Source organism: Taeniopygia guttata, chromosome 12, assembly GCF_048771995.1.
Source record: "Taeniopygia guttata chromosome 12, bTaeGut7.mat, whole genome shotgun sequence".
NCBI classification, from domain to species: domain Eukaryota; kingdom Metazoa; phylum Chordata; class Aves; order Passeriformes; family Estrildidae; genus Taeniopygia; species Taeniopygia guttata.
This window is the reverse complement of record NC_133037.1, coordinates 12,833,559-12,855,881: the sequence shown is the minus strand read 5'-3', so window position 1 is coordinate 12,855,881 and position 22,323 is coordinate 12,833,559. Positions and strand designations below refer to the sequence as shown.

At 46.7% G+C, this 22,323-nt stretch overlaps 1 protein-coding gene across 3 annotated transcripts; it reads right to left on the bottom strand.

Annotated features, from left to right (window-relative positions):
* Positions 1 to 5,792: 5,792 nt before the first annotated feature.
* On the bottom strand, positions 5,793 to 21,109 carry WNT5A (Wnt family member 5A). Of its 3 annotated transcripts, none has more exons than XM_002192854.6 (5): positions 20,073 to 21,109; positions 16,643 to 16,776; positions 15,220 to 15,485; positions 10,207 to 10,499; positions 5,793 to 8,642 (listed from the first exon to the last, which is right to left on the bottom strand). In XM_002192854.6, exons 1-5 carry the CDS (start codon positions 20,076 to 20,078, stop codon positions 8,184 to 8,186), a joined length of 1,158 nt encoding a protein of 385 aa, XP_002192890.2. In that variant the 5' UTR covers positions 20,079 to 21,109; the 3' UTR covers positions 5,793 to 8,183. The 3 variants fall into 3 exon arrangements, with proteins under 3 accessions (XP_002192890.2, XP_072790898.1, XP_030139040.1); XM_072934797.1 differs by lacking the exon at positions 20,073 to 21,109 and adding an exon at positions 17,276 to 17,399; XM_030283180.4 differs by lacking the exon at positions 20,073 to 21,109 and adding an exon at positions 17,239 to 17,377.
* Between the last annotated feature and the right edge of the window lie 1,214 nt (positions 21,110 to 22,323).

Sequence of the window (22,323 nt, the reverse complement as noted above, 5' to 3'; positions counted from 1 at the left end):
AACATCAGCGCCCCGAGGAGGATTCCAGCAAACATCTGGTACCATTAAAGATCACTGGTTGAGATCTACACCCCGAGAGGGATTGAGGGATTGCATAGTTACTCTCTGAGGCTGGAACAGCACACAGATTTGAATGTTAGTGGAGCAACATTTAAGGAAATCGGCATCAGAATGAGGAATGTGAAGTTATTCATTTAGTGGTTTCTCTAATGCTTCTCCATTTAATATTTGCAAATTTAATATTTACATATGCAGGTCTTACAAAAATTATGTTACAAGGAACAGCTTCTGTACTTCTTATAATAAACAGCCAACCAAAAATACATGGTATGTATAGCAGGGGGTTACAGCTGGGATCCTATATTACTTCTTAGAGTCACTTATCTAAGATCTAGTATCTATAAAAAGCCTCTCTGTTTGCTATTTACACAGGTGTCCTGGAGCATTATATAATCATGTAGCAGATCAACATAGCCTTAGGATCTCAAAGTATAATAAAAGTACATTAGGATCATGACGTAGAGGGAAAGAGTTGGCTACTATTTGACACTGGTCTTTTATTCCTTCCAGAAATTCACTTGGGCATGGAGGATGGATGTCTTTAGTTCTTTCATGAGAATAAAACAAAGAAACCATATCTTTTTATAATCTTGCTTGCCTAGATTTTTAAAATGTACAGTCAAGCTGGCTCATCACATAAATGTTTAAATTTTGCCACTCTTATTTACACTATGTGGTTCCACTAAACTTGGCAACAGATCTCCTCCACTAAGGTCCACAAGCCAGGGGTCTGGTAAGATCTCTACTTTCAAGAGTCAGACTTCAAAAAAGTAAAGCATAGTAACTTAAAGTATTCAAAATACACACCACCAAGGAGGACAACAAGACATGAGAGATGACAGAAGCTGCACAAGGCATAGATGTTTCTACATATTCTCTAACCACAGGAAGGATCAGAAAATACATTACAAATTAAAGCAGATTCCCTGATAAAAATGCCCTCCAGGAAAGGCATCTATCATCCCTTAAAAAAAAAAAAAAAAAAAAAAGAAAAAAAAAAAGAAAAAATGTTATGTATTATCCATAAAATCCTCCACAATGACTAATCTATCATTTCAGTCTGCCACATCCTGAAGACAAGGTTTGAATCCTAACAAGGTAACAACAAAATCCACTAGAATGTAAGAACAAGGGACATATTCAATTCCTATTACATCTGGCTTCATTAAAGCTTATTCTGCTTTTAATCTGCTGTAATAAAGTCCTTACATTTGAGCAAAGATCTTAGACTTTGACGTGCTCATACAGAAATATATATTGCATGCAAATGACATGGCAAAGGCAACACAAGTACATCAGACCTTGTACTTAGTATGAATGAATTATGTCCTCCATTCATGAAATCCTACTGTCATTCTTTTCCAGAGCATCTGCTATGCAGCATCAACACTGGCTCTTTACAAGACACAACATCAGGAGGAATACACTTCCATCTCCCATTCCCTAGGCTGTGTACAGCTGCTGCTTATGCCAAGACATTGCACCCTCACCCATTATTTTTGTCAGCTACACAGATTCCCATATATATTAGAAGACTCTAGCAAAAAAAAAAAAAAAAACAAAACAAACCAAAAAAATTAAAAATCAATTTTTATATATAATTCAATGTTGTCACACTTTTATGAACTTTTTAGAAAATCTTATCACCTATTTGCAAGTACAAGCATGTCATCATGCCTACTGAGGATTGCCAGAGGTCATAAGGAACAAGCATTCTATATAATGCATATAACTACCAAGGAATTGCTCCCACACTCCTGTCACTGGGTTTTGCCTACTTGTACATATATAAATCAACTGGCACTGTGGCTTAAAATGGACATACTGTCCTTGACACCAGCAACCATTTGCCTGCCTGACAGCTACAGCAACACTAACTCTTAAAACAAAACATTTGTTTGCTGCATCTTGCACTGTCTTCTCCATAGTGCTTTTTTGGAGCTGTTTCTTAGGTGATGGTTTTACTTCTAGTTCTTTAAGTCCTCAAACTTCATTTACTTATGGGCCCTTTACCCACAAGTGTACTATGCAAGATGAAAATATCAAGACTTTACTTTGATCCAGAAAACAAACATGCAAAAACACAAATATTCTCAATTTTATATGAATGGCAATCAACACCAATGGAGACTGCTAACAAAGTCAATGACTTTGCAAACCATAAATTGGTCTTTACCCCATTTTCTTCAAGGATTACTACTTCACATCTTACTGAGTAGCAACTCTCTTTTTCATGCTGTGAACTCTTTTGCCAAAAGAAAAGCACAAAAATACATCTGAACAGTATTTTATAGCATTAATGACCTTAACCTCCCTGTCCCAGGTAATGGCCAGTTCAAGTTTGCTCAGGGATTACCCTTCACTCCTCCAAGGCTGCTGATTTACAAAGCAAAGAGATACTTGAGAAGAACTAGCACTATTTGCCTACTAAGCATTAGCTCTTCTGAGATCAACAGTCATGGAAAGTAAATCCCAGCCCATACTTGAGAAAAGCTGTGTAAAGTTGCAATTTTCTGTATAAAAAACAACAGGAAAACCTAACAGGAGATAGGCTTGCTTGAGTGGGCAAAAGGAGAGGCAGAAAGCAGCAGCAGAAAACAGCAGCCAAGACTTTTAAGACTAACAAGCTGCAGCTGCTGCACTCTGCTAACAACTGCCCAGGAGAAGCAGGAGGAAACCCTGAGGGATGGGCGGTTTCTGGAAGTGGTTCTTGCCACGGAACCTGTCACTGAGGTCTGGGAGTCACTGCAGGAATGGCACAGAAAGTACAGAAAGTATCACCTTTTATTGAGGGAACCATGTCATTTACTCAGGGTGTTCAAAAAAATTACTGGAAAAAAAGAAAACAAACAAACAAAAAAACCCCAACAAAACAAAAAACTACACTTTAAAGAAGATGGATGGTTGGTATGGAGTGCTTTATGAAAACAGAACGAAACCAAAAAGGAACTGTGAGCCATGCTAGGAACTCTAGTGTAGAGTTTGCATTTTTAAAATTCCTCGCAATGGATCTGGAATAAATCAGCAATGGGTCAAACCGGTTCAGAAAGTGTTTGAATAACTGCCCATGGAGTGGCCAAAGGTTCTCCGTCAGCAGAGTATTTTGACTGCTGCTGTTCAATTACCATTTGAGAAAGCAGGACTGCTGGGAAAGACAACACAAGGTAAACCAACACTGGCTACAAAAGCAATCAGTGCACCAATATCCACAGTGCACAGCCCGGCCCTCAGAGACGTCCCGAAGCAGCTTCACCTCGTGCTGCTCCAGGCCAGCAGTGCTTCCCACAGCCAAAGGTAAGGGCCTGTCAACAAATCAGGAGAGCCCGAAAGATCTCATTTTATCTCTATAATAGAAACTGTAATTGACAAATCATTATTTTACATTTATAAACTATATGATGAGGAACATACCGCATGCATTCTAGACTTTCTGTCTGCACTGGAAATCAGCTGGGAAATTAGGAGGTATGGCGTAGAAACATCACTACGAATATACCGTATTACTGCTTTTGCAGCTGCAGTCCCAGAATTTGTTTCACAATAATTCAGTTACCCATGTTTAAACAACCAGCCAGCAGAAGAAAGGCTGATATATTTCATATGCATTCTCTTTAAGCAGGGGGGCCTTCACGTCTGGTCGAAAAATGTCAGGCTCATATGACACCACCAGAGTCAGGAGAGATGCCTAACCATAACTAAAAGCAGAATTTGGCCAACACAATTGGAAAATACCATCAGAGTATATACAAATGCGCACACGCAATCTCATATAAGAGCAGAGCACGAGACAGATTGGATTTTTTAATCACACCTTTAAAGAAAACAACATTTCATGTACAAACCTCTCACTGTGCTCCTACATGGATCCTTTATCCCACTGCAACATAAACAGACATACCAGAGTCTGGAGTAGGGAAGAAAGATTTTCTTCTTTTTTTTTTTCCCCCGTTGAGGATTTTAAACAAAATTCCAAAAAGCAAAAGAACAGATCAGGCCTGCCTTCCAAACTGACTTCAATAATAGATAAACAGTTTTAAGACTACCACAGTCAGCAAGTACATACATAAGCTTTACATTAATACACTTACCTATATTTTTAAGAGAGCTTCATTTTTCCTCGTTGTTCTTGGTTTCCTCTAGCATATAGTCCAGAAGAAAAAAACTAGACATTTTTCCTGATTCACCAAAACCACACTTTTACAATGAATATCCTAATGGTTTAGATATTATTCCTCAAAACTTCTTTTTCAAGAAAAGCAGCTTTTCTGTCAGCTTCTGTACCAATTCCTACAAGCTTTGTATCATCTTTCTAAGATCATTCTGTCAAACCAATGCTTCAGAAAGGAAGGATTTTAGTTTGCATCCTGCATGCAGTGTCTGACTTGAAGCTGCCATTCTCTTCTTCAAGTCTCTTATCTCTGGTGCACTTCCCGGCAACACCTCAGGGCTTTGGTACTTTGCAAAAACAGAGTGGATCTCAGTATTGGCAAAGACATAACCCAACACAAACATTTGAAGTTATTACTTAAAAACCAAGATTCTGAAACAGCATTTTTAACAAAATTAAACAGATAAACTTTGGTGCAAATTAGAAACAACTCTCTTGTATCTGAGCCCATAATGACTATTTTGAATACAGATTATTTACTGCTGGCAATAAAGAAGTTTTTTGGTAATTTTTCTGTTATTGGGAAGAGCTTGAATATAATCCAGTCCAAAAAAAAAAAAAAAAAATGCTGACTTTCCTAAATAGGGGCTGTGTTTTTGCAATAAAGAATACTGGTCAATATACAAGCAGAGGAAAACTGAACCAGATGTCAGTAATAGGACCACAGAACGTTGCATTTGCCCAGAATCGCTATTTTAAACACATGATGTTGGTCTACTGGTTTGTGGGATAATACATTCTTGGCAGCCAAAAAGAGTTTCGATATGTTAGAAGGTTATCCATCCTTGAGAAAAAAAAAAAAAAAGAAAAAAAAAAAAAAAAAAAGAAAGGCAAAGAAAGGCCACTAATTGATCAAGTTACCTATAGCGAAAAAAAAAAAAAAAATCATGATTTAAGAAATCAGTTCAAAGACAAGCCAGTCACAAAACAGAAACCCTGGGGGTCATATTAATTTTTGTTTTCTGCTTTATCTCCTTAATATGAATACTTCATTCATGCTTCATTGCACTTTGCCTTCCTGGCTTTCTTTAAGGATTCTTCCCTTCATTTGTCATTTGTACTGTTTCTGGAGAGCTCACACCTTGCAGCTCCACCCAGGGCAGTCAGAGCTATGTGGGGGAAGCACCCCCAGATACCCAGAGCACACAGACCCAGTGCCCTGGGCTTTTCCTCTTTGCTCACTCCAGGACCCTGCTGCCCTCACTGGCATTACTGAAAGCAGCTGCCCCAAAATCCCTGCAGGCAGCCCTGGAAGCTGTAAGCACACAAGTAACAACCCAAGTCTCTCTCCACTGGCAATTTAGTAGTTGCCCATCTCTAAAATGTTGCCTAGCTCACAGCCACAGGGGTTTCTAAGTGGATTTTTGGTGTGTTTTTTTCCCCCTTCTATTTAAAAAGTCTTCCCCTTCTATCTGTACGTCTTCTTAATATTGAAATAAAACTTCAAAATGTACTTTGTATGTTTGGCCAACAAACACTTTCCTGTTTTACCGTGTAATAAATTTAAAAATCAACTCTGCTCATTGTCTCAACAAACCCTCCTCTGAAAGATAATTAAAACCACTTCCCAATATACAACCAAAGTTTTATTTTTATAGTCTATCTTCAATTATGGCATAATCCTTTCTTTTTTTTTTTTAACCAGTGAAATATACAAATCACACAAGACAGAAATATGTACATTAAATGTACAGAACAGAGGAAAGGACATAGAAGATTTACATATCTGAATGACAAGTAAAATATTTTACATTAAATAGGGTTTTAATAGCTAGGATCATGAGATTCAATTCTGCTCAGACAGAAGTCACTAAAAAGGAACATGAGGTGATTCAGCAAATGAAAAAAAAAGATCATGGTTTTTGTACAATAAAAACCAAAGTGACATATTCCATGAATTAGTGCTTTATTTATTTCTCTTACTTTAAAGATATTCTTTGCAAACATCTGAAGATGAGGGGTAAATACTTCCTTGTACAATAAATTAAGAGCAATAAAGCGCCATTAAGAAGCTGATAAATGATCAAGATGAATTTCATGATACAGCTTAAAGGCTTGTGAAAAGTCAAGGCTTTAGTACAACTAGGCTAAAGTGAAAGGTTTTCCTCACTTGGTATCTGCAAAACCATTTTCTTTAACTTGTAGGATAGAACTGAGTTGGAAAGGGGCATCTGAACCAAAGATGAGATCCTGTGTAACTACACAGCATGGGGGGAACACATATTGTTTGACAAATAACAATTCTCTGTTCAAAAACTGAAAAGCAAGGGCCAAATGCAGCACATTTTGGAGTTGGAAGGTGTCTCCTCTCAGCAACAATCAATAATGCCCTTAATGTGAGAGTGGAATAGAAGTGATCTCCAGACTGGTATCAATTCAAGTGCAGAGTGCTGCCTCTACCAACCACCCAAGGAAGTCCTGAAATTGGGAAGAGGCTTACTTCTTTGTAATTATCCTTAATGTTCAGAAGTTTTAAAAGGTCTTTAAAAATAATAATTAAAAATAAAAACCCACCAAAAGCTTAGACTCAATCTAAACACCTGAAGAGATCTGAAAAAGAAAATAAGGGATGAACTGCCCCTTTAATTTAGATGTTTTATTTATTTCTAAATCATTAAAATATATATGTACAAAAAGCTTTGAAGTATCAGACACCAGAGACCACAGTTCTCCCATATATATGTAACTGCTCGAGTATAGTCTGAACAGTTGTAGTGTATATCTGCAGTATATTATCTAAAGCATGTGTATTTAAGACATAGGATGATAAATTTGGTATTGCTGCAACGTTTCATTGAACTATAATAGTCAGTTAATGTTATTAAAATATGAAACTACTGTCTCCTTGAGTGAAAGCATTCCCAAAATCTGCGAAAAGAATAAAAATCAGTCATTCCAAGAGCCGATATCTAATGATTTATTTTCTCACATAAAATTAGAGGAGTTATTTGTCAAGCTGTGTTTTGAAAGACAGCCAGCTATTACACCATTTTAAGGCATTTTCAAATTTGGGGAACTCTCCTTTCCATGGGCTTTCCAGGCTGGGAAAGCAAAGCTGTTTGTAAGCATTGCCCAGCTGCAGTGCTCCGGGCAGCCTGCCCCGGGCTGCTCCACACCCGGCAGCAGGGAAGCGCTGCTCCGGCACACGAGACACTCGAACGTCACCATTAGCTGATGAGGCCAAGCTCTGCCTTGAAGAATATCTTTATTATTCACCAAGGCAGATTTTTTTTTCTGGGCTTTTTCCTGTCTTGCTCGGTTCTGGAACCAGCCCTGGTGACTCAGGGATAGCGCAGTTGAAGCCTTTCTGATCCTTTGCTCTTTGCCCTCCGCTGACCCTTGGCGGGCAACCGACACCGGCACCTTGTGATGAACATACCCCTTATTTACAGAGCCCTACATGCACTGAACAGCTTTATACACCCTACTCTAGGAACTTCTAGTGTCTGAACCTAAAAGTCATCAACAGGTCTGTGTGTTCCTCACATCCATAAGGATTGTTCTAACATCCCAAGCACATTACGTGGTTGCTCTGTCTACTGCACATGTATTATGTTCCACGGATCTAAATTAGGATATGTTGGCTTTTCCCCTCAAACTACTCTATTGTTCGTAAGAAAAGTCAATTTTTTTTTTAACTTTGTAAAATAAATATTCTCAGATTCTCCCCCATTATTGCCAAAAATATAAGCCTCACACAGTTCTGGGATGGACGCAGAGAGGGTTTCCAGGCACTTCTCTTTGCAACCTTTATATTTTTTTCTTTTTTTCTTTCTTTTTTTTCCTTCCCCACCCTTTTTTTTCTTTTCTTTTTTTTTTTTTTTTTAATTTTCTTAAAAGAAGACGAAAACTCCTTGGACTCTATAAATAAAGTGGAGATAGTCCTGCGGAAAGGGAGAGGGGCCTGCACCCCTTGCTGGCAGGTGGCTGCAGTTCCTCCCACCTCGTCCGTGCCCTATTTGCACACAAACTGGTCCACGATCTCTGTGCACAACTTGCATTTCACGTAGCAGCACCAGTGGAACTTGCAGTGGCAGCGCTCTCGCTGCACCGTCTTGAACTGGTCGTAGCCCCGGCCGCAGCACATGAGTTCACAGCCGTCCATGCCCTCCGAGGTCTTATTGCACAGGCGGCCCTGGGTGCCCAGGGAGCCGGTGCTCTCGTTGCGCACGCAGTAGTCGGGGCTGGGGTCGATGTACACCAGGTCATGGATGGTGGGGGCGTTGAAGCGGCTGTTCACCTGCACCAGCTTCCCCCGGCTGTTGAGCTTCATGGCGGCGGCGCTGTCGTATTTCTCCTTCAGGGCATCGCCCACCTTGCGGAAATCGGCGAGCTGCAGCCAGCAGGTCTTCAGGCTGCAGGAGCCGGAGACGCCGTGGCACTTACAGGCCACGTCAGCCAGGTTGTACACCGTCTGCAGGAGTCGGGGAGAGAAACAAGAACTGTGATCAATGACTAGCACGGCTGTGAGAGTATTTATACCCTTCATCTCCTGCCCTCTTCTTATTCCCACCTGCCCCTCCACAGTATTCACCTTAGCATCTTCTCCCCTCCTCCAATACAGTGGGAAGGACAAATCAGCTGACACACCCATGTTCCCCCAGCACCCCGAAGAGCCAGGAGGACGTGGAGAGGAGATTCTCACCAGCCTCTCCCCACAACGGAGAGAGCCACAACAGCACACACAGCCCAGACAGCAGCATCACTCAGGCTGCACTCAAATTTTAGGAATTTGCTCTCACGCCAGCAAAGGATTTTGCTGTTTCATTGAGAAATGTAAAACATGCCCTTATTTTCTATCTGAGTTGCTCTCCCTATTGATCTCTGCTTGAGGCTGCAATTAGGGAAAGAGTTAAGATTCCTCTTGCTCCTGGCTCAGCTGCAGCTGATTGTCTACTCTTGGCTCGGCATCCTCCCCCTATCCCAAATACTGCTCTGGAAGAGAGACTTCATCCAAGAAGAAACCCCCAAACACCTATGGGTGGGAGTCAGCGCTACATAGCAATATCCTCTTTACAAAGCTTTGGCAGGGAAACCTCAGTCCTTTGCCCTGTACAAATAAAATAAGAGTCAGTGTTGACACTGCCCCAAAAATCCTGGGGTCTGACACATTAGATGATACTGTAGACAGCTTCCACCCAGCAGTTACAGAGTCTTAACACTGCCAAATGGCACTGCAAAGATGAGGCTGAGGAAGGAAAAAACTCCTCAAGTCTCTCAAGCAACTGTGAAAGTGTAATTTTTCTTCTTGCTAATAGTAATTGGCCTGTCCATTGCTTTCAGACACCCTCCTCTTACATTTAAATACTATTAATTTTCAATTATCTTTCATCCTTCTTCACCTTAGAACACAAGTGCAAAGTCTCAGCTGACTATTGCTGGCACTTCAAGCTGTAGGAAAATAATGATTTTGGCTCTTCATATTCAGGCTATTATAAAAAATTTTACACCCATTCATTTAAAGCATTTTTGAGATTAAAGAAACCATGAAGACATGTTCAACCACAGAAGACCATGTTTTCTAATAGCATAAGAAGCTTTTCACATACTCTTAAACCAGGCAAAGAAAAAAAGTCAGAACAATCCTGTGGCACAATTCCAGCCTGGGAAGCCCAGCACACCCTTCTTCCTTCCAACACACACTGTCCTGGTTGGAAATACCAACTAATAAAATTCTGTTCTACAGAGAATCCACATCGAGCAGGACTCTTTTCATGAAACAATACAGAGGGAAACACAACACGCTTTGGTCCCAGCCTCCCCAATGAGGAAAGCAACAGGACTGTCAGAAAACCAAAAGCAACATCAACTCATGCACTCCCCACCCATCCACACCCTGTATTTGCCATTTTCTTGTTTTGTGCATGAAAACAAAGACAAGCCATGGGGGCTGCTCTGTGCCATGCTGAACCATGTTTTTCCCAAAAAGAAGGGATGCGAAGGAGCATGGAGGGACACACTGTGGTGCAGACACTCACTCTTCTGCCGGCCTCGTTGTTGTGCAGGTTCATCAAGATGCGGGCGCTCTCGTAGGAGCCTCGCTGGTAGACTCGCTCGCGCTCGCGCGCGTCCACGAACTCCTTGGCGAAGCGATATCCGTACTCGATGTTGTCCCCGCAGCCGCCCCACAGCCAGTCCCGGGGCAGGTCCTTGGGCCGCGCGGCGCGGCTGCAGCCGCAGGAGGACAGTTCGCCCTCCCGGCAGGCGCGGCTCATGGCGTTGACCACGCCGGCCGCGCTCACCGCGTAGGTGAACGCCGTCTCCCGGCTGCCTGCACAGAGACACAAGCGAGGTTAGGGGACAGCCACCACAGCCGGCCTGCTGATGGGCCAGGAGGACAAAGGTTCTCCAGAGCCACCAAGTTCACTCGCATGGTAAAAGGGAGAGTAGCCCTGAACCATGCTGCCCAAAACATCCTCACTCTGAAAGAACCAAGCCAACCCAAGCCATGTGAGCACACATGGTTTGTCAAGAGCAGAAATCACTTCTCTTTCACGCTGGTGAATGCCTGGATGAAAGTGCAGAGTAGAGGTGGGTCAGGGCCATGAGGCCATCGGGGCCAAAGCAGACATGCCTGCATGTGAGGGGAGGGAAGGGTAACAGGCTCCCTGCCCATCAGAAGAAAGAGATGTAAATACAACTTCTAGAAGTCTGGTTCTTAAATTACTACTTCTCAAACGTGATTGATGCACTTCACCCACTTATTCCAATTTATTTAAAGTTCAAGCAATTTACGAAGTCTCCTAGTATCAAAAGAAATGCACAGCAGAATAACACACAACTTTTCACCCTACACATTAGCCAGACACTTCTGGAGGAGACTATTTAAAACTAACAACAACCTGTGCTGGTTATTATCCACCACTTCAGGTCTTGTGAATATGGCAAGGGAGCCCATGGACAATCATTTTTACAAATTACAGGGAAGAAAAAACCCTTGGCACGAGGTGGCCTTGAAAGTTTTCTCCTGCATCTGGTGCCCTTAAATGGAAATGGAAAACCTCAAGTTTCCAATTTTCTGTAAGAAAAAGTTACAATACCCATAATGTAAGACATGGCCACATACCATCCTATTGACAGTACTGGATCCCACCTCATTAAGTGTCTGACTTCCCCAATCACTTTTCCAAGGGTGCCACAAGCTCTGAGCACAACCAGCAAAGCTCGCAGATAAACAAACACAAGACTTGCACCAGAGAGCAACACTTGAATTTTGTTTTCTCCTTAAGAGACAGCATCCCAATGAGTCGCTTCCAAGAAAGATTCTCAGAATGACTAAGAATAGACTAAATATTTTTTTTTCTGTTTATATGACTTAAGTCTTATTCCTAATCTTTAGTCTAATCAATACATCAAGCTAGCTTTTAATCTTGATTTTACATGATTTTACTTAGGGAACATCATGGGCCTTTGAAAAACTAGGATGTTAAGAGGCCACGTTTTGGGCAAGTCACGTATATTTAGACAGCAACATTTTTAGGCAAAATCTCTTTGTACAAGACATATCATGACAGGTCAAACCTAATAGGAGCTTTCAAGCACTTCTGAAACATATATAATGTGAAGTCTGGTTCACATTTAACATCGAGATGATACCATGATCAGAGCAGCTTTGTTAATACAACAGATGTCATCTGCTGGATTAATTTTAGTAATAGATGCTGGGTTTAAATGGGAAAAATCAGAAATCTTATGTTAGGAAAGATGAGACCTGAGAAAGATCAGAAGCACTTTGCTACTTTACAATGGTCTCTACTCACAGACACCTGCTCTTGGAAGTATGAATTGCGGGTATAAAGGGTTACAAGAATAGCATTTTCAGTTAAAAAAACATTGGCTTTATGTGGTGACTTAAGCCTTGCATCTACTGCAAACTATAGCAGAGGGAACCTCATACAGATTTTAATGTTCCCATTTGCTCTGTAACACACATTTTTGGATTAATTCCTTAAGCAAAATTTCCACTATATTGAGAGGAAAGAAACGTGGTCTGCTTTGGACCACAGGACTCGCCTCTTCCATTCCATTTTTGTTCTTTTGCATGTTTAGTTAACTCATGCTTTCACATGGTTAACTCTGCCACTTATTGTGGGATCATAAAGCTGACTATTTTTGACTAGTTTTCATTATTAACCTGGAACAAATTTTAAAGAACTTACTCTCAGTGGGAAGGAGAAGGAAAGGCTTGGGTACAGAAAGGAGAGTTGCCCTGCAAGTTCCCTCCTTGAACATTTAGGCAAATTATAAAATAGCATCAGCTGCTGAAGTTCACTTCAAGCCAACACCGCCTCAAGTAATCGACCCCAGGAACACATTAAGAATGATGGCTCCACACGGATGAGTTACTCTGAGTTTTCTTTTTTTTTCCTTCTTTTTTCAGTCTTTAGGCACAACTGTGCTTTCCTTCACTGTCAAACATATCTGTCTTTTCCCACAGTCCAGGATTTCTCTCTATTGTAGCCATGGCAAGCAAACACACATTCCAAACACGTTCGAGTCCCCTCTCTCCCATATATATAAAACATAGAAATGGAACTGTTCAATATACACACACTGTAGGAAGCCACCCACAGAGCAAGGCGCTGAGCTTTACACTTGATCTGAATAAGTCTGCAAGAACAGAACCTTTTTTTTTTTTTTTTTAATACCTGAACATAAGATACAAAATGTTCTTTGTCTTGCATTTTAAAAGCATTCAGCATCAGGCTGAAGGCAGAATAAACTGGACCCCAACCACACGGAGCTGTAGGGGGAGGATGCAGTGATTTTGTTTCCTGTTAGCACTTAGCTCTGTGTGCAAAGCCCATGTGCAGCCTGCACAGGGCTGGCCACAAAGCCAGGAGATGGCAGCGAGCACCGTGGCCTGACCTGGGAACCAGCACCCAAGGAGAGCAGTGCAGAACACGGGCCCTAAAATTTTACAGTTCAATAAGCCACAGAGCAAGTTTCCAAACCCAAGGGCAGGTTTATTTGTACAGCTTTAGCTAACTGCAGGGTAAATCCTGGAAGAAAGACTGTCCATTGACACACGGGGCCGTGGCTGGGCCGGCGGGCAGTGCCGTGCCCGGGAACTCTCTGGGGCGCAACCAAGGGCACATGGCAAAATCTCCCAAACAATGTGCACTCAGAGCCTGCACCTCCTGCACTGCTGGGAGCAAGGGGTATCTGACAGCCCATCACACAGGGCATGGCAGGCTGAAGCCAATGGAATCGGGCTCTGAAAGTGTCCACTTTTCCCTCCACACAGAGGAACACCAACTGGTCATTACTGAGGGGCAGCGTGAAATACTACAACTGCTACGCCTCCTTCCTGCTCTCAGTGAATATACTCTTCATGCTCTAACTCCTGAATATGGCTATTAACCTTGCTTCCATCTGCAATTAGAATAAGTGGCTTAATTACATGATGAATTGCTGTGTAGACATCAGCTAATACAGTCATATCCCAGCAAAAGGGTGCGGCAAAGTTATTTAACTTGAAAGGAACCACCTTTAAATAGATCTGTCATACTTGGGGAGGGCAGAAGAAATATTGATTCCAGAGACAGACACCACAAATCATGGGCCCCATCCTGTACACTCCTTCACACCAACAGTTCCCCTGAGCTAATTTTCACTTACTGGGATAATAAATAAGGGCTGAAAGATGAATGCCTAATTAATTTTCTGACTTTTTTTAGATTATGAGAACAGAGAGGTGTACAGAAGAAGCTTGCTTTCATGTTTTAGACTTTTGCTTGAGTGAGGTAAAAAAAACCACCAAACTCTATGGAGGGTTAATACTGTGCTTTAAAAAGCACAGGAAGGTTGTTTATCTAAAATCAAATGTTCCAATTCGGTACTTTCATGCAATAGATTGTTTTCTATTTGTCTTACAATCTCCAAATAAAAATTTCTTTTAACAAAAACTGAGAGACCAAATTTGAATTGATGCATTCCTTAACTTTTAACTGGAGTCAGTCCATTTACAAACAAACCTAGATTGAGATTGATTTTAAAACTTTTTCTAAAGCAGGACAGAAAAACGCTGCCATAAAAGCTTTACTTTACAACTCCAATTAAAAAGCAGCGCTGCATTTGCCAGTGTACCACTCTCTACTTAAAAGATCACAAGTGTCACCCAGAAAAGTAGGTGGTTTTCAGTTGATTACACAAAATCAGCAATTTGACTTGAGAAAGTCAGAGGAAGGTTTCACCATGGACCCCGTTTAACAGGACTGGTTAAAATTTTGCCAAGGACTTTAAAATAATACTAAGAGGTCCTTAAATGCCAAGAAAGGCAGGCAGCACATGAGCACTGGAGAAGGCCATTTCAGAAAGGATCTGATAGGGGAAGGGTTGGGTGTCCACCAAATTGTGATAAGATGTTAAACAAGAAGCTGTCTCTTACCAGCAACATGATTCCATTAAATGTCAGTTACAAGGACAATCACACATTTTACCATGATAGAACTGATCTCCTGACAATTACCCTGCTACAGCAATTTAAAAATAAATCTGTTTTCCTTAAAAAAAGAAAAAAAAATACTGTATCTGGAAATAAGCAAGGAGGAATTGCCTATAAACACTAATCGACAGAGCAGCAATTTTCAGTTAACCTCTGGACCAAGAGCGATTTATTATCCAGCTGCTAACTTTGGAACTAGACATGGACATCTTTAATTTTACAAGACACTGCTGGTTTTAATTCTTGTAGGTTGCCTTCGTTTTGTCTCAGGTTTTCTAAAAAAGAGATTTCAGGGCCTTATTTTCCTTTCTCCCCTATTCCCATATGCAAATATATATTCCTACTTTGTTTTCCAAGACATATGGCTGGACAGTGGTGGGAAATCACCTCCAGCTAAAAATAATCCAGCTCCTTTGCCAACTTTTAGAAACACTTGATTGTATACAGTACTCAGTAAGAACCTGGCAAGAGATTCAAGTGCAGAACAGTGTGTGCCATACATATCCTTAGACAAGAGTTTAATCATAAAGATGTTGCTTCCTACCTATCTGCATGACTCTGCCAAAAACAGAGTTGTTGTCCACAGTGCTGCAATTCCATCTTCTATGTCTGAATTGATACTGGCACTCCTTAATGCCCGTCTTTGCACCCTCTCCAATGAACTGCATATGGTCCTGATACAACTGGCAGAGTTTCTTCTGGCCTTGGGAAAGCCCTGCTAGCTGGCTACATAGTGGCTGGGCTCCTATAATATACACCTCTGACATCTGAACAGGGTTCATGGGGTTCATGGGGTTCATCCCTAAAGACCTGCACAAAGAAAGATTTGCATTAATAAACAGTAGACTTCAAAATAAAATAAAGCAATTTTTAAAAATCTAGAAATCCCAGACAGAATTGTATTTTATACATGAGTATACAACTCCTGCTTTTGTTAACAAGTGAGGAAAAACCCCAGACACTTAAATATGAAACTTTTGTTTGAAGAACAGGAATGAAGTTACTAGTTTCCACCCATGTGGTTATCACCATACATTAGAGACTGAAGTACGACACAGACTTGGAAGACTTGCATCTAGGCAGTCTTTTAGCAGCTTAAATTGACACAGTAAAAAAACCAGAAGCTCCAAACAATTGCCAGGAAAATAAAGGCGAGGAAAATAAATAAAGCAAAAATGAAAAAAGCTCTCCAAATCCCAATTTGTCTTAACACATATTTTATATTTAAGTCTGGGTTTTCAATCTGATCTACTATAAACAAATAGGGAAAACTTTAGCAAGCCAGAAGTTAGAAACTTGCTACAGACTACATCTAGCTTCTTCCAAATGACAACACAGAAACATACAGGCAAGTATATTCATTCTAAACAAAATCAACTTTGTTTTCTTAATTCTTAAAGTGCTCTTCACATGATACATTTCAATTAAAAAGTAGCTATAAATCCAAAAGGCATCACTGGAAAAAGCAGAGAAACACCTTTTTCAAGAACTCTCAACATTGTATACTATACAGATAATTTGCCAAAGCAGGAATTTAAACGTACTCCTTTGTAACGAAATATATTTGTAAACATTTCAGTTACAGAAAACTTCAAACTGAAACTTTAATTTTTCCTTGCAAATCAGCATTTTCTCTTGTACATGCAAAACATTTAATGTAAGGGAGTTGAAATGTCTCTTTTAAAAGAAAAGCAATTATAGTAATTTAAAGATGATAAAATTCACAGAGAATCTACCAGACAGCATTCTAAAAACTGTGTTTTACAGGACGAGATGTTGCACATTTACCCTTATTCGACAGACCCGTTCCTTTTCCTACACAACATATTCCAACCAGCACACTTCTCCCCTGCTGCCTCGCTCCTGCCGCACTCCCGCAGAAACAAAGTACAGAAGAAGCACAGAGACATTGAAGCAAGCAAATCTTGACACCCCCTTTCAAAACCAAGTCGATACGAGATGCTTACCACCAAGAGCTGGCTTCTATTACAACCTGGGTAAAAGAGGAGAAAACGGCCAGAGCCACTACGAGGTACTGAGAAGCCATTGTACTGCCAACTGTCCCCACAGCACCTCCGTGGATTAATACTGCACTGGATTTCTAGAGGGGGGAGAAAAAGGATCAGATTGTTTATTGCTTCTCAGACCATTTTCGAGCATTCAAGTTTAAACAACGGAAGTCTCCGGGCCCCTTTTAACTTGACTCTGACTCGCCGGCCCTTCTCCCCGCCGAGGCTCTGGTGCCAGACACAGGCACGTCGCAGCTCCCGCTGCACCGGGCAGAACCCACCCCGCCAGCCCCCACCCCCCGCGGACACCGCCTTCCCGGGGCGCCCGCCCGTCCCTCTGCCCCGGCCCCGCCGCTCGCACCCCGCCCGCGGCCGGACGGGACGGCACCGAGCGCGACAGCTGCTCCGGACACGGGGCCCATCCCCGCTGCTCCGGACACGGGGCCCGTCCCCGCTGCTCCGGACACGGGGCCCATCCCCGCTGCCCCGGACACGGGGCCCATCCCCGCTGCCCCGGCGCTACAGCGACCCGCGGGCCCCGGGCCGGGCATTACCCCATGGCTGCCCGCGCCGGGGACACGAAAGGCTCACGGCTGGCTAAAGGCGGCTTCAGGTTTGCAAAGGAGCCCGACAGGGAGGGGGGCCGGTGCCTCGAGTGGTCGGTTCCGCGGGGGACCCGAGGGCTCCCGCCCGGGGATGATGCGGCCGGTCCTCCGTCGCTCCCTAAAACATCGCGGCGCAGCCTCGGGGCTCCCGCCCTCCGCGATCGCCGAGGCAGCGCCGAGCTCCGCGCTGGCCCCGCGGTGACTGCCCCGACGGCAGCCCCAGAGCCGGTATCGGCCCGGGGAGGTACCAGGAGCGACAAGGAGCAGCTCTGCGTCCCGACCCGGACCCTGCAACAACCGGGCTGCCGTCTTGGAAGTCAAACGCTTCCCCCGACAGGTCCCGCGATCACCGTCTGGTCCTCACACGGGACTCTCTCACTCTCTCCCTAGAGCCATTCCCGGGGTTTATTTCCCCTCCCCTCGGAAGACAAAAAAAAAAAAAAAAAAAAAAAAAAAAAAAAAAAAAAAAAAGAAGAAAGGAAAAAAAAAAGGACATTTCGACACTTGGGGGCTCCCTATTCCCTATTCATTCTCCAAAGGCCCTTAACGCTGAATTGAAGGTGTTTTTAATTCTAATTTATTTCTGTTTGTGGAGGGCCGGGAGGAGCGGAGCGCTGGCAGCGGGGCCGGACACGGAACCTGCCCGGGCACACGCGGGGAAGCTGCCGCAGCGTGGGGACCCCGTGCGCCGCTCCCCAACACTGCTCCGGGCTGCAGCCCGGGGGTGAAGCCTCCCCGCGCCGTGCGGGTTAAACATCCCCTGCCGGGCCAGATGAGCCCCCCCAAGTCCCCGCTGCTGGGGGTGGGTAAACGGGGGCCGGTCTCCTGCAGCAGAAAGAGCCCGCCCGCCCCACAGGGACTCAGTCCCGGCAAAGGTGCGAACGCCGAGGGCGTGCAGAGCGAGGGACCAGGCGAAGCGAGGTGCGAGGTGTGCGCGGGGCAAGCCGCGACACCAACAGCGCGCAACGCGCCGGGCTCTGTTCATCTTGTTACTTCTTGAAATAATGACAGTAACAACGAAGCGCCACGAAAGTGCCCGAGCCCAGAGGAGGTCGGAGACGCCGGTGCCCATGCGGGACGCCGACAGCTGTGCAGGAACCCGGCCCGGCAGTCAGCCCGGGCACGCCGAGCTGCCGGAGGGAGCGGCGGGCCGGGACAGCGGCGGGATGGAGCGCTGTCCCCGCTGCAAGGCGCGGTCGGCAGGGCCAAAGGCCGCTGTCCCGCTGCAAGGGCCCGGGTGCCCCCCGATCTCCGTCGCTGCGCCGGAGCCCTAGGCCGGCGGCGGCGCCCCGGGAGCGGTGGCGGCGCGCTCCCAACAGGGGGCGGCCTCGCCCGGGGCTCGGCCCCTCCGACGGCTCCTCCGCGCCCCGGCCCCGCTGCCGTCCCCTCCTCGGCTGCGCTCCGCGCCCGGCAGCGAGGCGGAGGAGGCACCTGCGCCCGCGGCCGCGGGCAAGCCCGGCGCTTCTGCAAGCAGCAGCTGACAAGGTACCACCAGAAACAGAACAAAAAAAAACCAAAAACAAAACCAAAAAAAAACCAACAGTAAAAAAAAAAAAAAGTAAAGAAAGAGGAAAAAAAAAAAAAAAGGCAGACTGCCCAGCAGCACGGAGCACTGGAGAAGTGTGAGGCACCGTGTTCAACTTTGTAGGGCCGCGGAGACTGGGTTTTGGTATTTAACGCACCCCATGCGGAGCCCGCGCTCCTTGCCGAGATGAAAAGAGAGGCTTTTACAGATCCTGCACCGCGGGATCGCCTCTGATCCTGTTTTACACGGGGTGTCTGGAAAGCCTGCGAAGGCATCTGGTTTTCTAGGAGCACTACCAGCGGGCAGGCGGCATCCAGAGCCCGGCTCCGGGGGGCTGTAAACCGCGGGAGGCGCAGCGGCTCCGCGGGGACCCCCCGGCCGCCCCCTGCTCCCCGCTGCGTCTTCACAGCCATTTGGAGGAGCCAGACCACGTCTCACGTTTGCAGGGAAAGGCACTGGTCGGGTCCCGGCCCAGCTCTCCCCACCGGAGGCGCAGAGGGGTTGTTTTCCCGGGGGTGAAGGCACATCGTGTCCTTCCCTCGGCGCCCGGGGACAGCCTCGCTCCTCGGCCCCGCTGAACTCCCCGTGACCCTCGGAGCGCAGCCCATTTACCATACAATTGACAATTAAAAACAAACAAACAACAAAAAGCCAACAGCCTTTCCAACATGGAGTCCTCGCAGCGCCAAGGGGACCCCGAGGAGCCGCGCTCCTCCGCGCTGACCCAGGCGGGACCCGCTGCAGATGCAGAGTGATAATCTCCAGAAACTGAGAATAAAATTAAATGGAGGGGGGTGGGGGGGCTGACTCCGGGTCCTCCGCTGGCCCCAAGCCAGTTCTCCTTAAAGGTACAGGCCACCATTAGCGCCGACGTTGGGCTCCTCCATAGCGATCCTCCTCGCGAAAGTTTGGGAAGTTTGGAAAGATGTCTTTAAACTCGCGTTAGGAGCCGCTGCCAGAAAGATGCACCGGGACGCGGCGGGCAGAGCGAGACCAGCAAGTGTCCCTGCGGCGGGCAGCCTCTCTTCGGGGGGAAATTTAAAAAGAGAAGGAAAACCAGCAAGTACAAGAGCTTTTCCCAAGTGGCGAGCAGGACTCTCCGCGTTGGGTGAGAGTGGAGAGGTACGAGCACCCGCCGGCAGCCGTGGAGGGGAGGAGAGGCCGCCCCGCGCCGGGGCCCCGCACCTCTCCGAGCGCAGCCCACCCTGCGCGCCCGCGGCCCCTGCGGCGCGGAGCCCCCGCACCCGCGCGGACTCACCTCCATCGCGCGGGATCCCCGAGCGGGAGCAGCCAAGTAATCCAAGCGGAGCAGGAGGAGAAACGGCGAGACGAAAGTAAAATCCTGGCTCGCAGGAGCCGGGCGGTATCGTCCCGAGCCGCGGCCGGGGGAGCGCGGGGGCCCGCGGAGCTGGCGGGGGGCGGCGGGCGAGCGGCCGCCGTGTCCGGCGCAAACCGAGCGTGTCCGACTGCGGAGCGGGGCACCAGTGCAGCCTTCTTTCCAAGGTCCATCAGCAATCGCAGTAATTAGGGCTTTCCACCAGCAGAAGAAGAAGGAGGTAAAAAAAAAAAAAAAAAGCCAAAAAAAAAGCCAAAAAAAAAAGCCAACCCAACACACGCACACAGCGCCCGTGGGCGTGATTGTGCGGAAGCAAATAAAAATCTTCACAAGCGGCAGCGAAAGCGCCGCGGGCGACGATCCGTCCCACCAGCCCAGGTGGTGCCGCCGCGGGGCTCCCCGCGCTCCCACCCGGCTCCGCCGGCGCTCGGGCCGCCGACCGCCCCCTCCGCAGCTCGGCGCGGACCGGCCCGCGAGAGGGGGACGATGGAGCCGAGCGGGTGCAGGGCTCCCCCCTGCCCGCCCCCCTTCACTTGCTTAAAGGCTGGGCGGTGCAGAGCCGGGGGTCCGCCGCTGCAGAGCCATCCCGGGGCCGGCTCCCTCCATTTTACACTGAGAAGAAAAAGCCCAAACAGAAAAAGAAGTTTCTGCACAAGCGGGAAGGGGGAGGGGGGCTGTGCACGCGTTTGCCTGTCTTACGGGGCGACTGATCCTGCAAGGCGAGCAGGGGCAGGGGGAGGGGAGCAGTCCGGGCTTCAGGAGCTGCGGCTCCCCCAATCCATCGGTGCCAGAGGCGCCCAGCGCCGGGGAGCGGGATACGCGGGAGAGCAAGCCGGGGCAGGCGGCGTCGCGGCAGCCGACCTTTCCTCCGTGGGGCTCTGCCCCCGCCCGCTGCAGCCGGCCCCGCTCCCCCCGCGTCTCTCCCTCGCTCCTCTTCACCCCGCTGCTTAAAACTGCGAAGGATGAAAAAAAAAAAAAAAAAAAAAAAGAAAAAAAAAAAAAAAAGGAAAAGAAAAAAAAAGTTAAGAGAGCCAACGGCAGCTGGAAAACTTTCTGGGCAGCGCATGCGCCCAGGGCCGGCCTATTGCAGACGGGGCTGGATTTTAAAGCCGTACGGCAGCAGCGGGACCCCGCGCAGCCCCGGGCCGGGCGGCGTGCGCCCGCCGTGCGTGTGTCCGGCCCGGCCGCCACGCCGAGCCCGCATCACCGGCCCCTTCCCGCTGGTCAAGCTCGGCGTGAAGCCCCGTGAGGGCAAAACTCTTCCAAAACTCTTCCTGCAAAGCGGTGCCCCGTGCGCCCGTCGCGGCCGGCGGGGTGCACGGCCCCTCCAGCACCGCCGGCTGCTCGTCCTGGGCCGGATGGGGGCACACGTACACCCATGTAAACCTGTATGCACATGTACAGCCATGTAAACCTGTACTCCCACATATGCACATGTACAGCCATGTAAAGGTATGTGCACACGTGTACACCCACATATGCACGCATACACCCATGTAAACCTGTGTACTCCCACATACGGACTCTTACCCCCGTGTACACCCACACACACCCCCGGGCTCTGCACACATGTGCACACAATGTGCGGCGCACATGGCCGCGCCGAGCGGCTGCCCCAGCATTCCTGCCGGCCGCTCGGTGACAAGCCCTGCTTGTCGCATGCTCCGAGGCGCGGAGGCGGCCGCGTGTGCCGCCTGCCGAAGGTGGGACCGAGCGAGCTCGACGGCTCGTGTTCCTCCTTCTGCAGCGGCTTTTTGGCGCTGTAAATTCGGCAAGTTGTTGACAAAACTGTTTGGATTAAATCAAGTAAGACCTAATGAGAGCTACAGGGGAGAGGGGCTTCGCGGACCCTTTGCACCCCCCCGCTCTTTCCCCGCTCTGCAGCCCTCGGGTTTTTATTGCACCTCTCCCGTCCCGTGTGCACCGAAGCACAGGAAATGGGAGCGTTCCCCCAGCCGCGCCGTAACTCCGCAGTATTTCCCCTGCATCCGTCTGCAACTGTGGGTCCACGAGGGGACGCGGGGGAGGGGGCACATTATCAAAGCAGCCCTGGGAAATCCAACCAGGCTGCGAGAACAGCTCCGCTATCAATAAACGCATTCACTCCTTCAAAGCCATTCCAGTGCAAACAAAATCCCTTCAGGAGGCCGATGGGGGAGAAGGCACATCCCGG